Source organism: Carettochelys insculpta, chromosome 1 (assembly GCF_033958435.1).
Source record: "Carettochelys insculpta isolate YL-2023 chromosome 1, ASM3395843v1, whole genome shotgun sequence".
NCBI classification, from domain to species: Eukaryota; Metazoa; Chordata; order Testudines; family Carettochelyidae; genus Carettochelys; species Carettochelys insculpta.
Window position 1 is genome coordinate 332,264,568 of NC_134137.1, and position 17,509 is coordinate 332,282,076.

At 44.3% G+C, this 17,509-nt stretch overlaps 1 protein-coding gene across 1 annotated transcript in view; it reads right to left on the reverse strand.

The window, feature by feature from the left end:
• Nucleotides 1-4,921: 4,921 nt before the first annotated feature.
• WNT2 (Wnt family member 2) overlaps nucleotides 4,922-17,509 on the reverse strand; it is a 43,873-nt gene continuing 31,285 nt past the window's right edge. The window contains exon 5 of the mRNA XM_074984098.1: nucleotides 4,922-5,199. Within this exon, the coding sequence (XP_074840199.1) occupies nucleotides 4,970-5,199 (230 nt within the window). The 3' untranslated portion in view covers nucleotides 4,922-4,969. The remainder of the gene's footprint in view (nucleotides 5,200-17,509) is intronic.

Below are 17,509 nucleotides of genomic sequence, written 5' to 3' on the forward strand. Positions count from 1 at the left end.
AAGCTCTGTGATCTCTAATGATTTCCATCACTAGCGTCAGTTCTGAATGTGATTAAACTCGGACAAAGGAAAAAAAAATGACAATGTTACCATAACAGCAAGGATCTGGTATCCACTGAAACTAGAAGTTGAACCTCCCTGGTTTGGGTCTCTCAGGTCTGCTATCATCTGTGGGCCAGCATGAGTTTTACTTACCTGGATGACCACTTAGCGAAGTTTCTTGTGGCCAAATTTACCATGGTCCCATAACGTTTGTTTACAGCACCCGTTGTGGCTCTCACTGTTTTGTGCTATTATTTAGCTGTAATTTACACCTAAATGTCTTCTAACAGCCCACTAACCAGTGGACGTGTTGGTAATGTGCTAGACAATATTGACCTCCTCTAGTCCAGCAAATTCTTGCGTTCATCACTGGTCAGGGCCCAAGGGTGTCAGATGAGAGAGGTTCAACCTGTATCATCTCAATCTTTAGTTCCCTCTATTAGGAATTTCAATATTGGGTCAGACCAGTTATGTTGTCCACTATCCCTGCTGTCGTTTGTGATAGTGGCCAGCACTGAACATGCCTGAGGAAGATGCACAAAACCCAATAATGGACACTCATGGAAGAACCTGTCAGCAAGCAAGGTTTCTTCCCAACTCAGTCAATGGTTGATTTATGACATGAAATATCAGGCTATATAGCTGTAATTTAATCCTTTAAGTTACTCCTATCTAAAGTAACTGATCAAGTGCTTATAAAGCCAAATAAATACACTCATCCCTCATTATATGTGTACAATTGGTTCTCAAAGGTCTGCTCGAAGGTGAAAACTCATGAGCAACACTAAATTCCCATTAAAATACATGTAAAAGTCTCTGATTCGTGCCAAGTGCTTGTAACTCAGCAAAGGAGCAAAAGCATGTGGCGCTACTTTTGAAAGGTAAGTGAACCTTGGGGTGGGGGGTGGGGTTAAAGACTGGGTGCAGTTTGGGGCCGTGAGTGGGAGGGAGGGTTAAAACCTTGGTGGTGGGATGGGTTCCCGGGTAGGTGGCATCTTCAGGTTGCTGCAGGTTGGGGCCAGGGGGCCGGGGGCAGGGTGGGGTGGGGAGGCAGAGGATTAAGGTTGTTGTGTGTTAGGTCAGTGGGGCGGGCAGGGTGTTCAGGCTGCTGCAGGTTGGGTCTGTGGGGTGGGGGTTCAGGCTCGTATTAGCGCGGGGCGGGAAGTTCAATCATCTAGTGAACATGCATCAGTATATGTGTCCCTTGTTTTAGCAAGTACTCATAAGTTAAGTACTCATTTAATGAGGGACGAGTGTATCCAATCTGGCTTCTTAACTTACTCAATGATGTCTTGTTGCAATGAATTCTACATCTAGTTAATGTATTTCCTCCATTCAATTTGAAAGTAACCGTCTTTCAGTTGTTTTTTTCTTATCTTTCTGTAGTCTGGGAAGAAAGGATAAGCAGGAGTACTTTGTCTCCTTTTTAATCACCTTGGATACCTGCTGGAAACATCTAAGTGTACAGAGGAAAGGATCAGGGCCAAGTTAGAAGACTGCTTAGCTTGATAAAGAGATGTTTAGAACAACTGTTTAAGATAAGAATTTGCATGTAACAAGGTTCTTGTGGCTTAGAACTAGGTTGACCATATCTCCCCTGATCAAATATGGGACATGGCAGAATGACACCATCCCAGCCAAAACAGGATGGATGGTCACCCTACCTGGGAGTCAGTGATGGCTGCAGTGTGGAAGCTGCCACCTTGTTGGAGGGACTGCAGGGGGCGGGGAAGGGCAGCTGGGGCTGCCCCATGACTTGGGGCACTGGGAACTGGGCTGCAACCAGTCAGTGAAACTCCTAGCTTTCACCGTGTGGGTCTGGCTTCCCATTCCCCCTGCTGGCAAAAGCTGAGTGGCAGTCGTGCCACTGTGTGGGTCTGGTTCCTGGTTCCCCACACTGGAGGAAGCTGGGTGGCAGCTATGCTGCCGTGTGGGTTGAGCTCCTGGATCCTCATAGCCAGGAGAATCTGGGCGGCAGCCACAATGCCACATGGGTGTAGGTCCCAGCTCCCCGCTGCAGTTGAGGGAAGCAGGGCAGCAGCTGCAATGCCACGTGGGTCTGGTTCCCGGCTCCTTCAGCCACGGGGAGCCAGAACCAGGGGTAGCCACCTGCACTAGTAAAAAAGTGGAATACAGGGCAATTAGTCCCTTTGGCAAAATAAATTGGGGTGCCAGCACGGCGCCCAGCATATGAGGCTGTCCTGCCCAAAACAGGACAGATGGTCACCTTAATTAGAACTAGCTAAATATTTGTGTTCATTTTAATTCAGTAACTTACTTTGACCTGGTTGTTTTCACATGCAACCTCTTATATATTTACTTTTTTACTTAATAATACTTTTATTTGTGATGAAGCACAGTATAAATTGTTACTGAGTGTTGTGTGGAGCAACAACTGTGCGTAGCCAGCTTTCATTGATAAAAATGGTAGAAAGCCTTGTAAGCTTACTCTGTACAAAGCCTTTACCCAGAGTAAGATGAATTTATTTGGGTTTTGATCCCATTTGAAGGTTGGTTTCCTTGGTGCTGAGCTCTAACAGCTATGCCCTTGTTGCACTGAACTTGTTCAGTGTCTGTGCTGCTCTGTACGTTATTGTATCTATGTACATAGTTATAGCTACATAGGCAATGCTTGGTGCACAGGGGGCCACATGCACCCCTGTGTCACCACCTCTGTACTCACCACGAATGCCATGCCACTTCCAATGAGTATGGGAGCAGCTCCACCCCTCTCCCACGGCAGCGTGGCCTGAAAGCACTACTCCTAGGCTATGCTGCTCTAGGCTGCAGGGCGAGGCAGGCAGGGGCAGAGGGGTGGGGCATGGGTAGGAAAGGGGTGGGGCATAGGCAGAGAAGGGGTGGAAGCAGGAGGGACATGGGTACTTGGCCAGTGGTCACCTCTGGTTAGTTCCCTTGGCTTCCTGCCTCTTTACAAGCCCTTTACACAGGCTTCCCGCCCCCCCCCCCCCCACTCCAGCAAAGAGAGACCCCATTTCAGGCATTCCCTTATCCTACAGTCTCTCTTTTATTCAGGGACAGCTCTTCTTACATTTTTTGGAACTCCTCACCGTTCTATCTACTGTACAATTATTAAATGTCTTCTGGGGACTAGCTCTCCCAGAATGCCTTTGTTCCTTGCTGAACCAAGAGTAGGCCCTGCTTGACTGACAGCCTCCCACAAAAGGCCAATGTACACGTTGTTAGTCTTAAACTTTGCTGGACATGTGTTTGGAAAAAGTGATGCTGGGGATGGGGTGTGGATGGGGGCGGATCTGAGAGTGCCCCTTTAAGTATGTTAATGAAATTCACTAATAGAGTCCCCTGGAATGAAAAGAGCATCAGGAATCAGGGCTTGCAGCAGAGCCTGTCTCCCGGCAACCTAATGAGTGTGGCTGTTCTGTAACAGATTGGCTTTACTGCTGCTTCATTGGCAGAGACAACAGACCAGCTCTTAGGCACAGTGCAGTTGCTTGCTCAAAGCCTTTGCCCATGACTGGGATAGTGCTAGCTCTATTCTAACCATGCCTCAGACCAGGAAACTGGCTGTGATGCCAGGTTTGATTCTTAGGGTTTGACTCTGTCATGTAGACAGTACTTCCATGTGATGATAAAAAACAACCCCCAGATGGGCCAGATCAACTGGCTCAGGCTGCAGGGCTAAAATTGCAGTATACACACTTGGTTTGGGTTGGTAGCTGGGATCTGAAATCTGGTCTCTTCCTCCACAATCCTGCAAGGGTCTCCACACCTGGATTCCAATCTGAGCCTAAACAGCTATAATACAATTTTTACCTGGTAGTCTGACGCAGGCTTTGAGGCTCAGTGCTGTGGGACATTCATTGCAATGCAGCTATACCCCCTGAAGTCACCTCTGAAGTTCTGGTCCCTTGGCTTGAATCTGTAATGTTAGGATCCAGGTCCTGGCTACTGACACCTGTTTGGGGTTTGACTCCTGCTTTGATTACTGGGCCAACCACTAGGCTAGACTGTCCATGTTCCACTCACGTGACAAGCAGGAGACTAGTCTTAAAAGAGCTAGGCAGCTTCTGTTTTACAGGGTTAGTTAAAAAAATATGCCCAAGATGTTTCATGTCCTTTTCCAAAGGGAGGCGACCAACTATTTTCTAATTTTGATATATCTGCTCAGACAAAGCGAGTTAACAAAGGGTGTGAGAGATAAATGCCCTCCTTCCATTTAGCTACACTGCAACTTTCAGGGTTAAAATATCAGTGGTTCACATTAATATATTTGTTTAAAATCCTTCTAAGGTAGGCTTTTAATGGAGAATGCTGTGCAAATGTAACTAAAGGACATGCTTTAAGAGGAAATACCATAGGTGAATGCAATTGGCTGCAACAGCCTTTGCTTTCCAGCATGGTTTGTAGTTCAAATGTGCTGAATGTTGATTTCCACGGGACAAGCACACATGCACTCCAAGTCAGAATTGGCTCCCTGCAGGAGATGGAGAAAGTTACTTCTAACACCTTTACTCCACACTTGGCTCAGAGGTTCCTTTACACAGGAATTGCTGTGCTGAATCAGAGCAGTGGTCCAGCCACTCTATCATGCTATGCCTGACTGGGGCCAGGAAGGAAGATTTAATGCAATGGTGGACATTCTTATTCATACGGCTATCTCACCTCTTACTGAAATTTGCCATGCTCTTGGCCTTAGTAACCTCTTGTGACTTCCACAGGTGAATCACATTTTGCATTTATAAAAACAGTAACTTAAAAGTTTCAGTGTTTCCAAACACAGAGAGCAAAGCCCCCTAAAACCTCAAAAATGTAAACTGACAACAGTATAAGTTATATTAATTATGTGCTGAGAGGGAGATGAAACTTGCGAAAAGTAGCAAATGTCCTGGATATGCTCCCTTCATGAAACGGAAAGGTTCAGTGGGTGAGTGCCAGTCTCCCCATGTAGTCACGTCTGAGTGATCCACCCAGCAGTTTTTGGTGCTTTGCATGTGTGTACGTCCACCACCTCCAGGCAGTCTTGACAGCGGACAGCACAGCACCAGTGGAATTTGCATTCACATTTTGTCATCCGGCTGATCCGCGAAGTGTCATAACCTCTTCCACAGCACATCACCTCACAGCTGTCCATACCACGGGATGTTTGGTTACAAACCCGGCCAGCTGTCCCAAGAGAGCCTGGAATGGAAATGCAGTTAGACTTGATTGAAAAGATCTGGGGTATTTTCAATAACAGTAGAAAATTATGAGAATAAGTAAGCCAGACAACTGTAGGCCAGGCACTTAAAGAAAGATGTGTCTCCCTTTGCTGAATGGCAAGTGGAAAGATCATAGAATCACAGAATCCTAGGGCTGGAAGAGACCTCAGGAGGTTATTGAGTTCAGCTCCCTGCCCCATGCAGGACCAACCCTAACTAAATCATGCCAGTCAGGACTCTGTCCAGCCAGTACTTAAAAACCTCCAGGGATGGAAATTTGACCTCCTCTCCAGGTAACGCTTTCCAGTGCTTCACCACTCTCCCAGTTTTTCCTAATACCCAGCCTAGCCCTCCCCATTGCTCCATTTTCTGCCATCCATCACTAATGAGAACAGTTTCTTTTCATCTTCTTTAGAGCCCGCCCCCGCTTCACGAACCTGAAGGCTGTATCAAATCACCCCCTCACTCTTTTCTTCTACAAACTAAATAAATCCAAATCCCTCATCATCTCCTCATAGGTCATGTGCATTAGTTCCCTAATTATTTGTGTTGTCCTCCACTGGACCCTCTCTAATGCATCCAAGATAGCTGATTAATTTCACATTCTACCTCTTGCTGGTGAGAGGACCAGGGACAGACTGATTTGTTAGCATCAGATAATTTGGGACGCAATGTCAAACAATAGAAAAAGACAACGATTATGGAGAATTACATTCAAGTTACAGATAGGGCAGGTCAGTTTTGCAAAACCACAGTTGGGAGTGTGTGGAAAGAGAAGGTGAGTCAGCAGTCCTACCTGTGGCCCTAGTGTTACAGTATCTTTCTTCACCTGTCCCATGCCTCCCTGCTGCTTTAATTCTACCATTGTTCACCCAGGCATATCTACTCACTGCTGGCCAGGTACTCACCTGCAACCAGGCACTCAGTGCTGTGAGAGCCTGGAGCCCAGAAGGGAGTCTCTGTATGTGTGGCTGCTGGATGGCACATGAGAAAAGGAGCCCTCACAGGAGCTGTGTACTGGCTATGAACAGAAGGCCCCCAAGCAGTGGTGTCCACCCTCTGTATAGGGATGAGGTCAAACAGTGAAGGCAGAAGCAGTTCTTCCAGAAATTGAGCAGAGAAGCCCCCAGGGTCAAGGGAGCAGTCAGCATCAGACACCTATTGATGGTGGCACCAGTGGGCTGACCTCTCAAGCCAAAGGCTGGGACAATTGCTCTGTTCTAAAACATCTGTGGCCAGATCTACACTGTAAAGCAAGGCAGGACACAGGCTTTAGCCCAAACTCCCCATCTACACACAAGGCTCTCAGATCTAGGTTCAGACAGACCTAGGCTTCTAGAATCCATCAGGTCTGAGGATTCAAGTCTGAGTCAAGACATGGCACAGGGTTTGAGCTCTACTATTTTGCAGTATAAGCACAGTCCCTGATCCCTGACTCTAGTCCTGCAAGCCCCTCAAAAGTACCCCACAGTCTACAGACCACTTCCATTGTCTCTTCTAGGCCCAGAATCTCAACCTGACGTGTTCTCCTGGGCAGATGCACCAGGTAAACAGTTCCACCATCAGACAGTCCCTGCACCTCCAGATCACTCCTGCCCCCCTCCCATCCAGACCCTCACACCACTCCTGCATTCCCACCCACTCAGACCACCCACCCCACATCCTCCCACCCTTGTATAGCAGATAGCAAAGAAGCTCTAGGAAATTTGCAAAACTGAGACCAGTAACTAGTGAAGGAACTCTTTGATATCCCATGGGCTATGTCTACACTAGCCCAAAACTTCGAAATGACCACGGAAATGGCCATTTCGAAGTTTACTGATGAAGCGCTAAAATACTTATTCAGCACCTCATTAGCATGCAGGTGGCCGTGGCACTTCAAAATTGACGCGGCTTGCAGCCGCATGGCTTGTCCAGACAGGGCTCCTTTTCGAAAGGACCCTGCCTACTTCGAAGTCCCCTTATTCCTATGAGCAGATGGGAATTGCAGGTTTCCAACTGGCAGCTTGGAATAACATCTCCCTTTGCCAGATGGGCATCACAAGAACTGTTATGTGGAAGGCCTGAAGTGACAGGCAAAGCTTTTGTGGCATGGCCACTGATAACTCTTGCCCCAAACTCAAGTAGTTCTGCAATTATTAAAAAGCAAAAAACAGTTCTGAATTTTTAACTTGCCATTGTCTCTGCACATTCTTCACTGCAATTAATCAAACTCTATCTAGGGAGCTTCTGTGGCCAAAAGCGTCTCTCTCATAATATGTTTGTGTTCAGCTTGAAACCCCAGGCAAAAGGGGCATGTGGTGTCTCCCAGCATAATGTCAAGGACAGGAATTCCATTTATGATAATGTCATCTGATGGGAATAGTGTCCCACCCTGACCCTGGCTGTAGACTGCCAATTAGTGAAAAACCTTGGCATCATTAGCTTTTCCTGTACAGGCCACATTGGCATTCATAAATCTGCCTTTGTGGTTCCCTAGTACCTGTGTGACAATGGAACAGCTATCTTTGTGGTTTATGTACTCAGGGGCTCCTTGAGGAGGGCAAATTGTGGACATGTGCATCGGTGGCCCATGTGTAGTGTAGAAACCTCTCTCTCTCAAAGTCTGTCATTACTTTATGCTCACCACCTGAGGACAAAGCACACATCTGATTGACTTAGAAACTTCCACCATTTTACCCATAGTTGACTTTCCCATACCATATGGATTGGTAGTCTAGGGTAGCCAGCTTCCAGACAGTTATAGCAACCTGGTTCTGAACTGGCAAAGATGCCCTTGCGAATCTATCTTTACACTTGAGGAGTGGGGCAAGCAGCTCACAAAGCTCCAGAAATGTAGCTTATTCATGCAAACATTTGGGCCTGCTGCTGGTCATCCTGAGTGGACATGGTAATGTGATGCACTTGTGGCCCTCACAACTCTTCAAAAGGTGCTTCCTACATGATGCTTGCCCAGTAGTTAGGAGAACATAGACCAAAATGCCTGCTTGACAGGATGCACTGGCCGTCTGTTCAAACTTCCTGTAACATGCAGGGGACAGTCAAATTTTCCCACCATGCACCAGGGTCAAAGGAAGCATGATCACATTTCAGGACAGTATTAGGGAGTCTGGGATATGGTTGGTTTGGCTCAGGTCTAGGTATTGCACTGTGCATGACAGCACCTCAGATTCAAGCCTGGGACACAAAATTCTTAACATGGTATTAACAATCAGTGTAGTTGCTCAAATCCTAAGTTCTCTAATTCAGGGTGACTTGACTTTGGTTGCAACGGAAGCCCAGTTAATGCAGAGTAGATATATCCTATGCACCTCAGTCTCCCTACTTGTGGAATGCTTTCAGAGGAAGCCACGTTAGTCTGTTTCAGCAAAAACAACACGGAGCCCAGAGGCTCCTTCATTCATTCATTCGTGCCATGCTGAATAGCGTAGGCGATCGTGGCCCTCCACCCCTGTCTATTAAGAGTACTCTGGAGCATCTCCACAGTACTGCGGCAATGCAACATTGAGTGGCTCCTTAAAGACTAATAATTTTATTATGGCATCAGCTTCCATGAGTTGCAGCTCACTTCATGCAAGAAAAAAAAATGGACAGTAGGGATACAGAGATGAGAATGTTACATCAGAACTAATTCAGTCAGGATGGAAGTGGCTAAGAGGACAAGAATAGTTGAAGTGGAAAATGACATTATAATCACAAGCAGTCAGTAGCACTTCAAAGACTAACAAATTTACTAGACGATGAACTTTCATGGGTAAAAACTGCTTCAGATGACTGGAGTAGATAAAATAGAATCCAGGGTTTATACAACAGGGAGGGAGCGGCGGGGGGGAGGAAAAAAAGGGGTAACTTGTCACTAGGAGGACAAATTGATGAAGCAAATTAAGTAGGATGTGTCCCATTTCTTGCAAATGTCAAAGATGGGGAAACTGCCCTTGTAATGCATAAGGTAGCTGAGGTCTCTGCTAAGGCCAAGGTTAAATGTGTCAAATTAGCAAATGAACTCCAATTCAGATGTCTCCCTCTCTAATCTCATGGTAAAATTATTTTGTAGAAGAAAAGCTACTTTGAAATCCATTATTTATCCATTATCCATACATTTTAAATCCAGGGAGATTAAAGTGCCCCCTTCCAGGTTTGTGTGTGTAACCATTCCTGATGCCAGATTTATGTCCATCCACCCTTTGGTGCAGAGACTGTTTGGTTTGTCCAGTGTACATGGTAGAGGGGCATTACTGGCACGTAATAAGAGTGTCAGTTCCAGTTCCTTTTCAGACCCATTCTGATGGTGTCAAATTTCCATGTGAATTCCAGCTTATCAGTTTTACTTTGCAGTCCATTTTTGAAGTTTTCTTTCTTTGGGTTGGTTGGTTGATTGGTCTTTGTTTTTTGCTTGAGGATGGCAACTTTCAAGGCTATAACTGTGTGTCGAGGGAGGTTAAAATGTTCTCCCACTGGTTTTTGTATGTTACCGTTCTTGATGTCTGATTTGTGTCCATGTATGCCATTGCGCTGACACAATCCTGTTTGTCCTATGTACATGGCAGAGGAGTGTTGCTGGCACATGATAATATATATCCATTAGTAGATGTGCAGGTGAACAAGCCTTTGATGATATGGCTGATGTGGATAGGTGCTATGATGGTGCCACTAGGAAATATATATGGACAGAGTTGGCACCAGGGTTTGTTGCAAGGATTAGTTCCTGGGTTAGTGTTTCTGTAGTGTGGTTGCTTGTGAATATGTGTTTCAGGTTGGGAGCTAGCTGTAAGCAAGGACTGGCCTGCCTCCCAAGGTTTGTGAGAGTAAGGGACCATCATCTAGGATAGGTTGTTAGATCCCTGATGATGTATTGTAGGGGTTTTAGCTGTGGGATTTAGGTAATGGCCAGTGGTGTTCTGTTGCTTTCTTTGTTGGGCCAGTCCTCTAGTAGGTGACTTCCGGATACCTGCCTGGCTCTGTCAGATTGTTTCTTCACTTCCCCAGGTGGGTATGGTATTTTTCAGTATGCTTGACAGAGATCTTGTGTGTGTTTGACTGTCTGAGGGACTGGAGCAAGTGTCATTGTATCTTAGGGTGTGGCTGTAAACAATGCATCATGTGATGTGTTCTGGATGAAAGCTGGTGACATAGAGGCAAGTCTAGCAATTAGCAGGTTTTTGGTATCGGGTGGTGTTTATGTGGCCATCCCTTATTACATGCTGACCTATGTAAAGTGCTCTGAACTCTCCTGAGAATAAATTACAGATCTCTCTCTCGATAGACATACATATTGGCTGTGTCTACGCTAGCTTCCTACTTCGAAGGGAGGAGGGTAAGTAGGGTGCTGGGAGTTCATTAATGAAGTGCTGCGGTGCATATGCAGCACTCCATTAAGCAATTGCGCCCCCCCCCCCCCCCCCCAGCAACTTTGAAGTGCCGGCTCACGTCTAGCCACAGCTCACCCGCTGGTTCTTTGAAGTGCCCAGGGTACTTTAAAGTCCCTTTACTCCTTGAAATTTTAAGGAGTAAAGGAACTTCAAAGTATCCTTGGCACTTCAAAGTCCCAGCGGGTGAGCCGCAGCTAGACACAAGCCAGCCCTTTGAAGTTTAAAACTTCGAAGTTGCCAGGGGGCAGGCGGGGGAAATTGCTTAATGAAGTGCTGCATATGCACTGCAGCACTTCATTAATAATCTCCCAACACCCTACTTACCATGCTCCCTTCGAAGGAGGGAGCTAGTGTAGACAAATCCATAGATAGATATCGTTTCGATACCCTTTAATTTTTAACTTTGCCAGGGTTAACCCGAAAACATTGTTTGTTGAACTGCATTGAAATGTTTCCTTCTGGATCAGTTTGACATTAAACTGTATGTGTCTGAGCTGCCAGGCTTTCTCCTGCCACCATACCACCATTGAGATGGGCCTCTTGCCCAAGCCACATACCCCAGAAGGCACTTCAGTCTTCCCTTTGGCCAGGCTGCCACAGTGCAGGATGGGAGTCCCACCATGAGTCAGCAAGATCAAGCAATTTTACATAGCCGTCTGCAGGATGTTTTCCTGTCTACTGAACAAAACTCTTAAATTGGTCCATCCTTCAGAAAATGTGCAGACTCCTGTGTCCTGTGCAGGATTCTTGGCTTGTTCCAGTGTATGTGATCATCCCTGGGGTTGAATAAACACATTGTTTCTTGTCTAGTAGGGATCATGCAATTTTCTTCTGGCTGCAGACTACAACAGAATATAAGCTCTTACTCAACTTCCCTATCATCAATTATTTTATATTTTTCCATGTTCAACATGGAACAGGATAGGACGACTGTGTACAGACGCAAATACATCAGGACTGTCTTTATTATTTGGACTAGGGATTTCTAGTGTCCTGTTAACTTTAGCTACTTCTACACTAGCCCCCTCCTTTCGGAAGGGGCATGTTAATGAGGCAGTTGGGAGGATGCTAATAAGGTGCTGATAAGAACATACAGTGCTTCATTACCGTAAGGGCAGCTGCATGCGATTTGAAAGTACTGCTTTCTGAACGCATGCTGCCCATGTAGATGGGGGCTTTTCGAAAGAACATCCTGGACTTCGAAAGCCCCTTTTTCCTACTTGGTTTTGGGAAAAAGGGGCTTTCGAAGTCCAGGGAGTCCTTTTAAAAGGCCCTCATCTACACAGGCAGCGTATGCTCTGAAAGCAGCACTTTTGAATCACGTGCAGCTGCCATTATGCTAATGATGTGCTGCATATTCATGTCACTGCCTCATTAGCATTTTCCAAACTGCCTCATTAACATGCCCCTTCCGAAAGGAGGGGGCTAGTGCAGATTTACCTTTTCTGTGTGAAGGGGTTAGTGTCAGAAAACTTGGTAACGTCATTGCTGAAAAGACATGAACATAAACTGCAGACAAAGGAAAAATATTGAGTAGGAATTTCTGTCTAATCTAAATTAAACCTGTGGTTTACTAGAGGTCTCATTACAAAAGGGTCTAACAACTGACCAGTATGCAAATCTACACACCCCAGATTCTTACTCCTTATCCCATTTAACCTATTTTGTTAAACAAATACATAAACATTGTGGGGAGTAAATTCTGATGGCATTTTCTGTTATGCTTAACTAAAAATATGGTTAAGAATTTATTTTAATCCTCAAATTAGTTGTGATTAAAGGAATTGGAAGCATCATTTCAAAATGTGCCCGCTTTGTAATAAATTGTCAAAACAAAAAGCAGTCAAGTAGCACTTTAAAGACTAGCAAAATAGTTTATTAGGTGAGCTTTCATGGGACATATCTTCTCTGGAAATACCATCACTGGACCTAACCAGGTTACTCACAGAATCACGGGCACTTTCTCATGCTCCTCTACTAACATCATATATGGCATCATGTGCCAACAATGCCCAGATGCTTTGTATATTGGACAGACTTCTAACTCCCTTAGACAAAGGGTCAACGGGTACAAAACAGACATCAAAACACTCCAGATCCACAAACCAGTTAGTCAACATTTTAATGGAATGGGGCATTCTGTCAATGACCTAAAGGTATGTGTGTTACTGAAGAGGAATTATCGCACCATTTTGGAAAGAGAAGTGGACGAGCTGACTTTTATATTCAAATTTGGCACATTAACACATGGTTTAAATCGTGATGGGAACTTTCTGAGTCACTATAGGGGCTCATCTGCATACTTGGCTCAATCTAATTCTTGACCTTCCCCCCACCCCTCTACTCTCTGATTTGCTCACCTTGATTATCTTTTTCTGATTTGTCCTCCTTGCTTACTGTTTTTGGTTCTCTGTGTCTTAAATATTGAGTCTGTTCTGGTCTGGCTATGGTCTGAAGAAGTGGGTCTGTCCCACGAAAGCTCACCTAATAAACTATTTTGCTAGTCTTTAAAGTGCTACTGGACTGCTTTTTGTTTTGATAGTGTATAGACTAGCACGGCTTACTCTCTGTAATAAATTGGTTTGTCATCATTTACCACTGGGGGCAGCGGGTTGTTTTTTCATTATAATGGTGCCATTTTAAATATGACACTACATTTTCCTTCTTAAACTTCAAAAATAACAGGAAAGCTGAAATTAACTCAGACTTTTATTATATAGGATGGCCAATAAAATGCATAACTGCTCAAGAATGTAAGCTTCACAAACATTCATTAATAATCACTGTTCTATTTATCTAGGGTACTTATGTGATCCCCATCTGGATCTTAGCACCTTAGACTCTTCAGTGTACTTGTCTCACAGTCTCTAAAAGAGGTATGAAAACAGGAAATGAATCCAGGTCATGGGCTCCCAGTCTAACTACTAACTCATTTTGCTTTTCAGCCTTCCTAGCTGTGCCCAACACCACACAACTTGCCTGAGTGTAGCAGTGGAAATTAAAGCACTTGAGCATGTGCCAATCTACATGAAAATATGTCACTGTTCTGAACACACAAAAGCCATTCAAAAGTGCAGTCACTTACCTAGGCTGCACTCTCTGCTCATGCAAAAGAGTTGTATGAAAAAGCCCAGGGCCAATATGATTAATACATGGTAGTAAGAATGGGCTTTGAATTCCTTCTTGCAAACCCACATACACTTCCTTTTACAGTACAAATCAAGGATGGCCTGATCGGTGTCACACTCTACTGGAAACCCACTAATTGCTATACTTACCCACACGCTTCTAGCTTCCATCCTGCACACATAACTAGGTCTATTGTTTACAGTCAAGCCCTTAGATACAATTGCATTTGCTCTGATCTTACTGACAGAGACTGAAAACTACAAGATCTTTACCAAAAATACATAAACCTGAATTACCCACCAGGAGAAATAAAAAAACAAATCGACAGGGCTAGACAAATATCTAGAGACCAGCTACTCCAAGACAGGCCCCAAAAAGTCAAGAACAGAACACCACTGGTCATCACCTACAGCTCCCAACTCAAACCACCACAACACATCATTAAAGACCTAAAACCTATCCTTAATCAGGATGTCACACTCCAGAAGGCCCTATGTGACAGGCCTGTTCTCTCCCACAGACAACCTCCCAACCTTATGAGGATTCTCACCCACAGCCACAGTCTATACCGCAGGAACACCAGTCCTGGAACTTTTCCTCGAAACAAAGCCTGCTGCCAGCTTTGTCCACATATCTCTTCTGGAGATACCATCACTGGACCTCACCAGGTTATTCACAGAATCACGGGCACATTCTCATGTTCCTCAACTAACATCATATATGCCATCATGTGCCAATAATGCCCAGATGCTTTGTATATTGGACAGACGCCAAACTCTCTTAAACAAAGAGTTAATGGGCACAAAACAGACATAAAAACACTCCTGATCCACAAACCGGTCAGCCAACATTTTAGTGGACTGGGCCATTCTGTTAATGACTTGGAAGTCTGCATCTTGCTGAAGAGGAAGTTTCACAACAGTCTGCTGAACTCTCTTTTATATTCAAATTCTACACATTAACACATGGTTTGAACTGGGATGTGAATTTTCTGGGTCATTATAGCGGCTCTTTTGCATACTTGGCTTAATCTAATTCTTGATTCTCACTGCTCCGCCCCTCTACTCTCTGATTTGCTCACCTTGATAATTTTTTGTTCTGATTTGTCAATCTTAATTACTATTTTTGGTTCTCTGTGCCTTAAATGTTAAGTCTGTTCTGGTATGGCTATGGTCTGAAGAAGTGGGTCAGTCCCACGAAAGCTCATCACCTAATGAATTATTTTGTTAGTCTTTAAAGTGCTACTTTACTGCTTTTTTGTTTTGACACTTCCTCTGGTTCCTGTTATAGCCCCTTCCATCTGTCCTCTTCCTTGCTTTGTGTACTGTTTTAACTAGCTCATGGAAGGTCAGTCTTGCTTAGGGACTGCAGCATGTCTAGAACTCTAATCTGTAACTACCATAATTTGGATTCAGTTTCCAGTTGCTTTGTACTCTGTTTGCTGTATGTGATTAGTGTGAAACAAGCAGGATAGTTGATAACATGCTCCCTTGTCAGTCATGCAGCTGTCAGCCAGGTATTATTCTTTCAAAGGAGAACAAGCAAAGCAATTATTCAGCTTTATTTGTCTCTTAAAGTTGCTTGAAGCAAGGGATGTGTTGGTAATTTCCTTGATAAAGGAGAAAGACCTCAGCTGAGCCCTATCCATTATACACTGCTGTGATCAGATACAGACACTATATTGGAAGGAAACAACTATATTCCTCCTCTTAGATATAACAGCAACGAAGGGTCCTGTGGCACCTTATAGACTAACAGAAAAGTTTTGAGCACGAGCTTTCGTGAGCACAGACTGAAGTGAGTCTGTGCTCACGAAAGCTCATGCTCAAAACTTTTCTGTTAGTCTATAAGGTGCCACAGGACCCTTCGTTGCTGTTACAGATCCAGACTAACACGGCTACCCCTCCGATCTTAGATATAAGTCCATTTTCAAAGGTTTTGTCTGATTTCCAGGTGCTTGGAGGAATGACACAGGCAACTAATAGCAACTTTACGAGAATATCAGGAGTGAGACGCTGACCCCACTAAGCTACATGGGAATTTTGCTCTTGACTGCAGTTGGGGCAGGATTTTATCCTATGATAGACAAAGTCAAAGTCACAAGGCCCACAATCATACAGTCCAACTCCCAGGCCAAGATGCAAGATTTTCTGTGCCTAAACCACCTAGGGTTTGGTCTACATAGACCTTACCGCTGACTGCAGATATGCAATTCTAGCTACGGCAATTACGTAGCTAGAATCAACATATCTGCAGTCTACTGCAAGGTCTGTCCTCCCTGAGGGAGGCTGATGGGAATATTTCTCCCATCAACCTCCCTTTTCTTCTTGAGATAGAAGGAGTACTGGGGGTCAACTGCTGATCCTAGAGAGATCAATTTTGCACCTCTTTATCAGATGCAAAAAATCAAACTCTGGAAGATCGACCCTGAATGGGTCGATCTTCTGGCAACCTTTCGAAAACCTCTAATCAAGTAGTTTCCCTGTGCAGTCTCTTCCATTGTCCTACTGTTCTTACAATTAGAAAGCTTCTCCTGAGATTTAACCTAAACCTGGTATTTTGTAGACTCAACCCATTGACTCTTGTCCTACCCTCTGTGGCAAGAAAGAACAGCTTTTCTCCATCTTTTTTATGGCAGCCTTTCACATTTGAAGATTGCTTTCATGGCTTCGCTCTTGCTAAATTAAACATACCCAGTTCCTTCAGCCTTTGCTCATATGGCTTGCAGTCCATCCGTTTGATCATCTTTGTCACTTGCCTCTGGATCCTTTTTATACATTGGTGACCAAAAGTGAGCTCCATTTTGTATTTTTGTATTCTTAAACTTCAATTTTTTGTCTCTGTCTTGAATAAGCAGAAACTACTTGGCCAACTGAAAGCTGAAGCTCACTTACCATTGGACAATATATGCACACTACTAGAGCTGCCAGTTCTACAGGCAGAACATGTCAAATGATGAAAAATGAGATAGCTACTGGTGAGAGACAGGTTGACCACAGCTCGTCCATAATGGTTACAAACGGTTCTAAACGTCAGAGCTGTCCAACATAATTCTGAAGTAATTGGTCATACTGAGCATGTGTGGAAAAAAGGTGCAATTGCTTATGGGTATATAACGAAGTCTCAGTTGGACAGTATAAAAAGTCAGCTGCCAGCAAGCAGAAGTCAGTAAGGAATCAAGAACTGCTAACAAGACATCAGCGTGTGACAAAGAGAACAGAAGAGCTGCTGAAAAGACCATTTAGATTGAATTCAGAGGAGAGCACATCAGAAGAAAGCACTTTAAAAGCAGCCACACCATCAGCAGTCCTGACACAAAATAATCAAGGGATGTACAAAGGTGAAACAGCAATGACAGGGAGTTAGTTAAACAAAACAGCAGTCGTATAGCACTTTAAAGACTAACAAAATGATTTACTAGGTGATGAGTTTTTGTCGGACAGACCCACTTCTTCAGATCCATAGAATTTCCAGTCCAGACTCAGATATAACACAGAGGTCCAAAAAAAATTTCAGTAAAAACTGACAAATCAAATACATGAATTGAAGGAGTGGAGTGAGGGGTGGGGGATGTTAAGTGTCTTGCCTGAGATAATTACGAACATCAAAGGAAGGGAAGCAGTCCTTGTAATGCATGAGATAATTGCTGTATTTGTTCATACCGAGTGTTAATGTATCAAATTTGAATACATTAGTTAATCAATATAAAGCAGCAGAAATGTAGCACTTTAAAGACTAACAAAATGATTTATTCGGTGATGACCTTTTGTGGGACAGACCCGCTTCATGAGA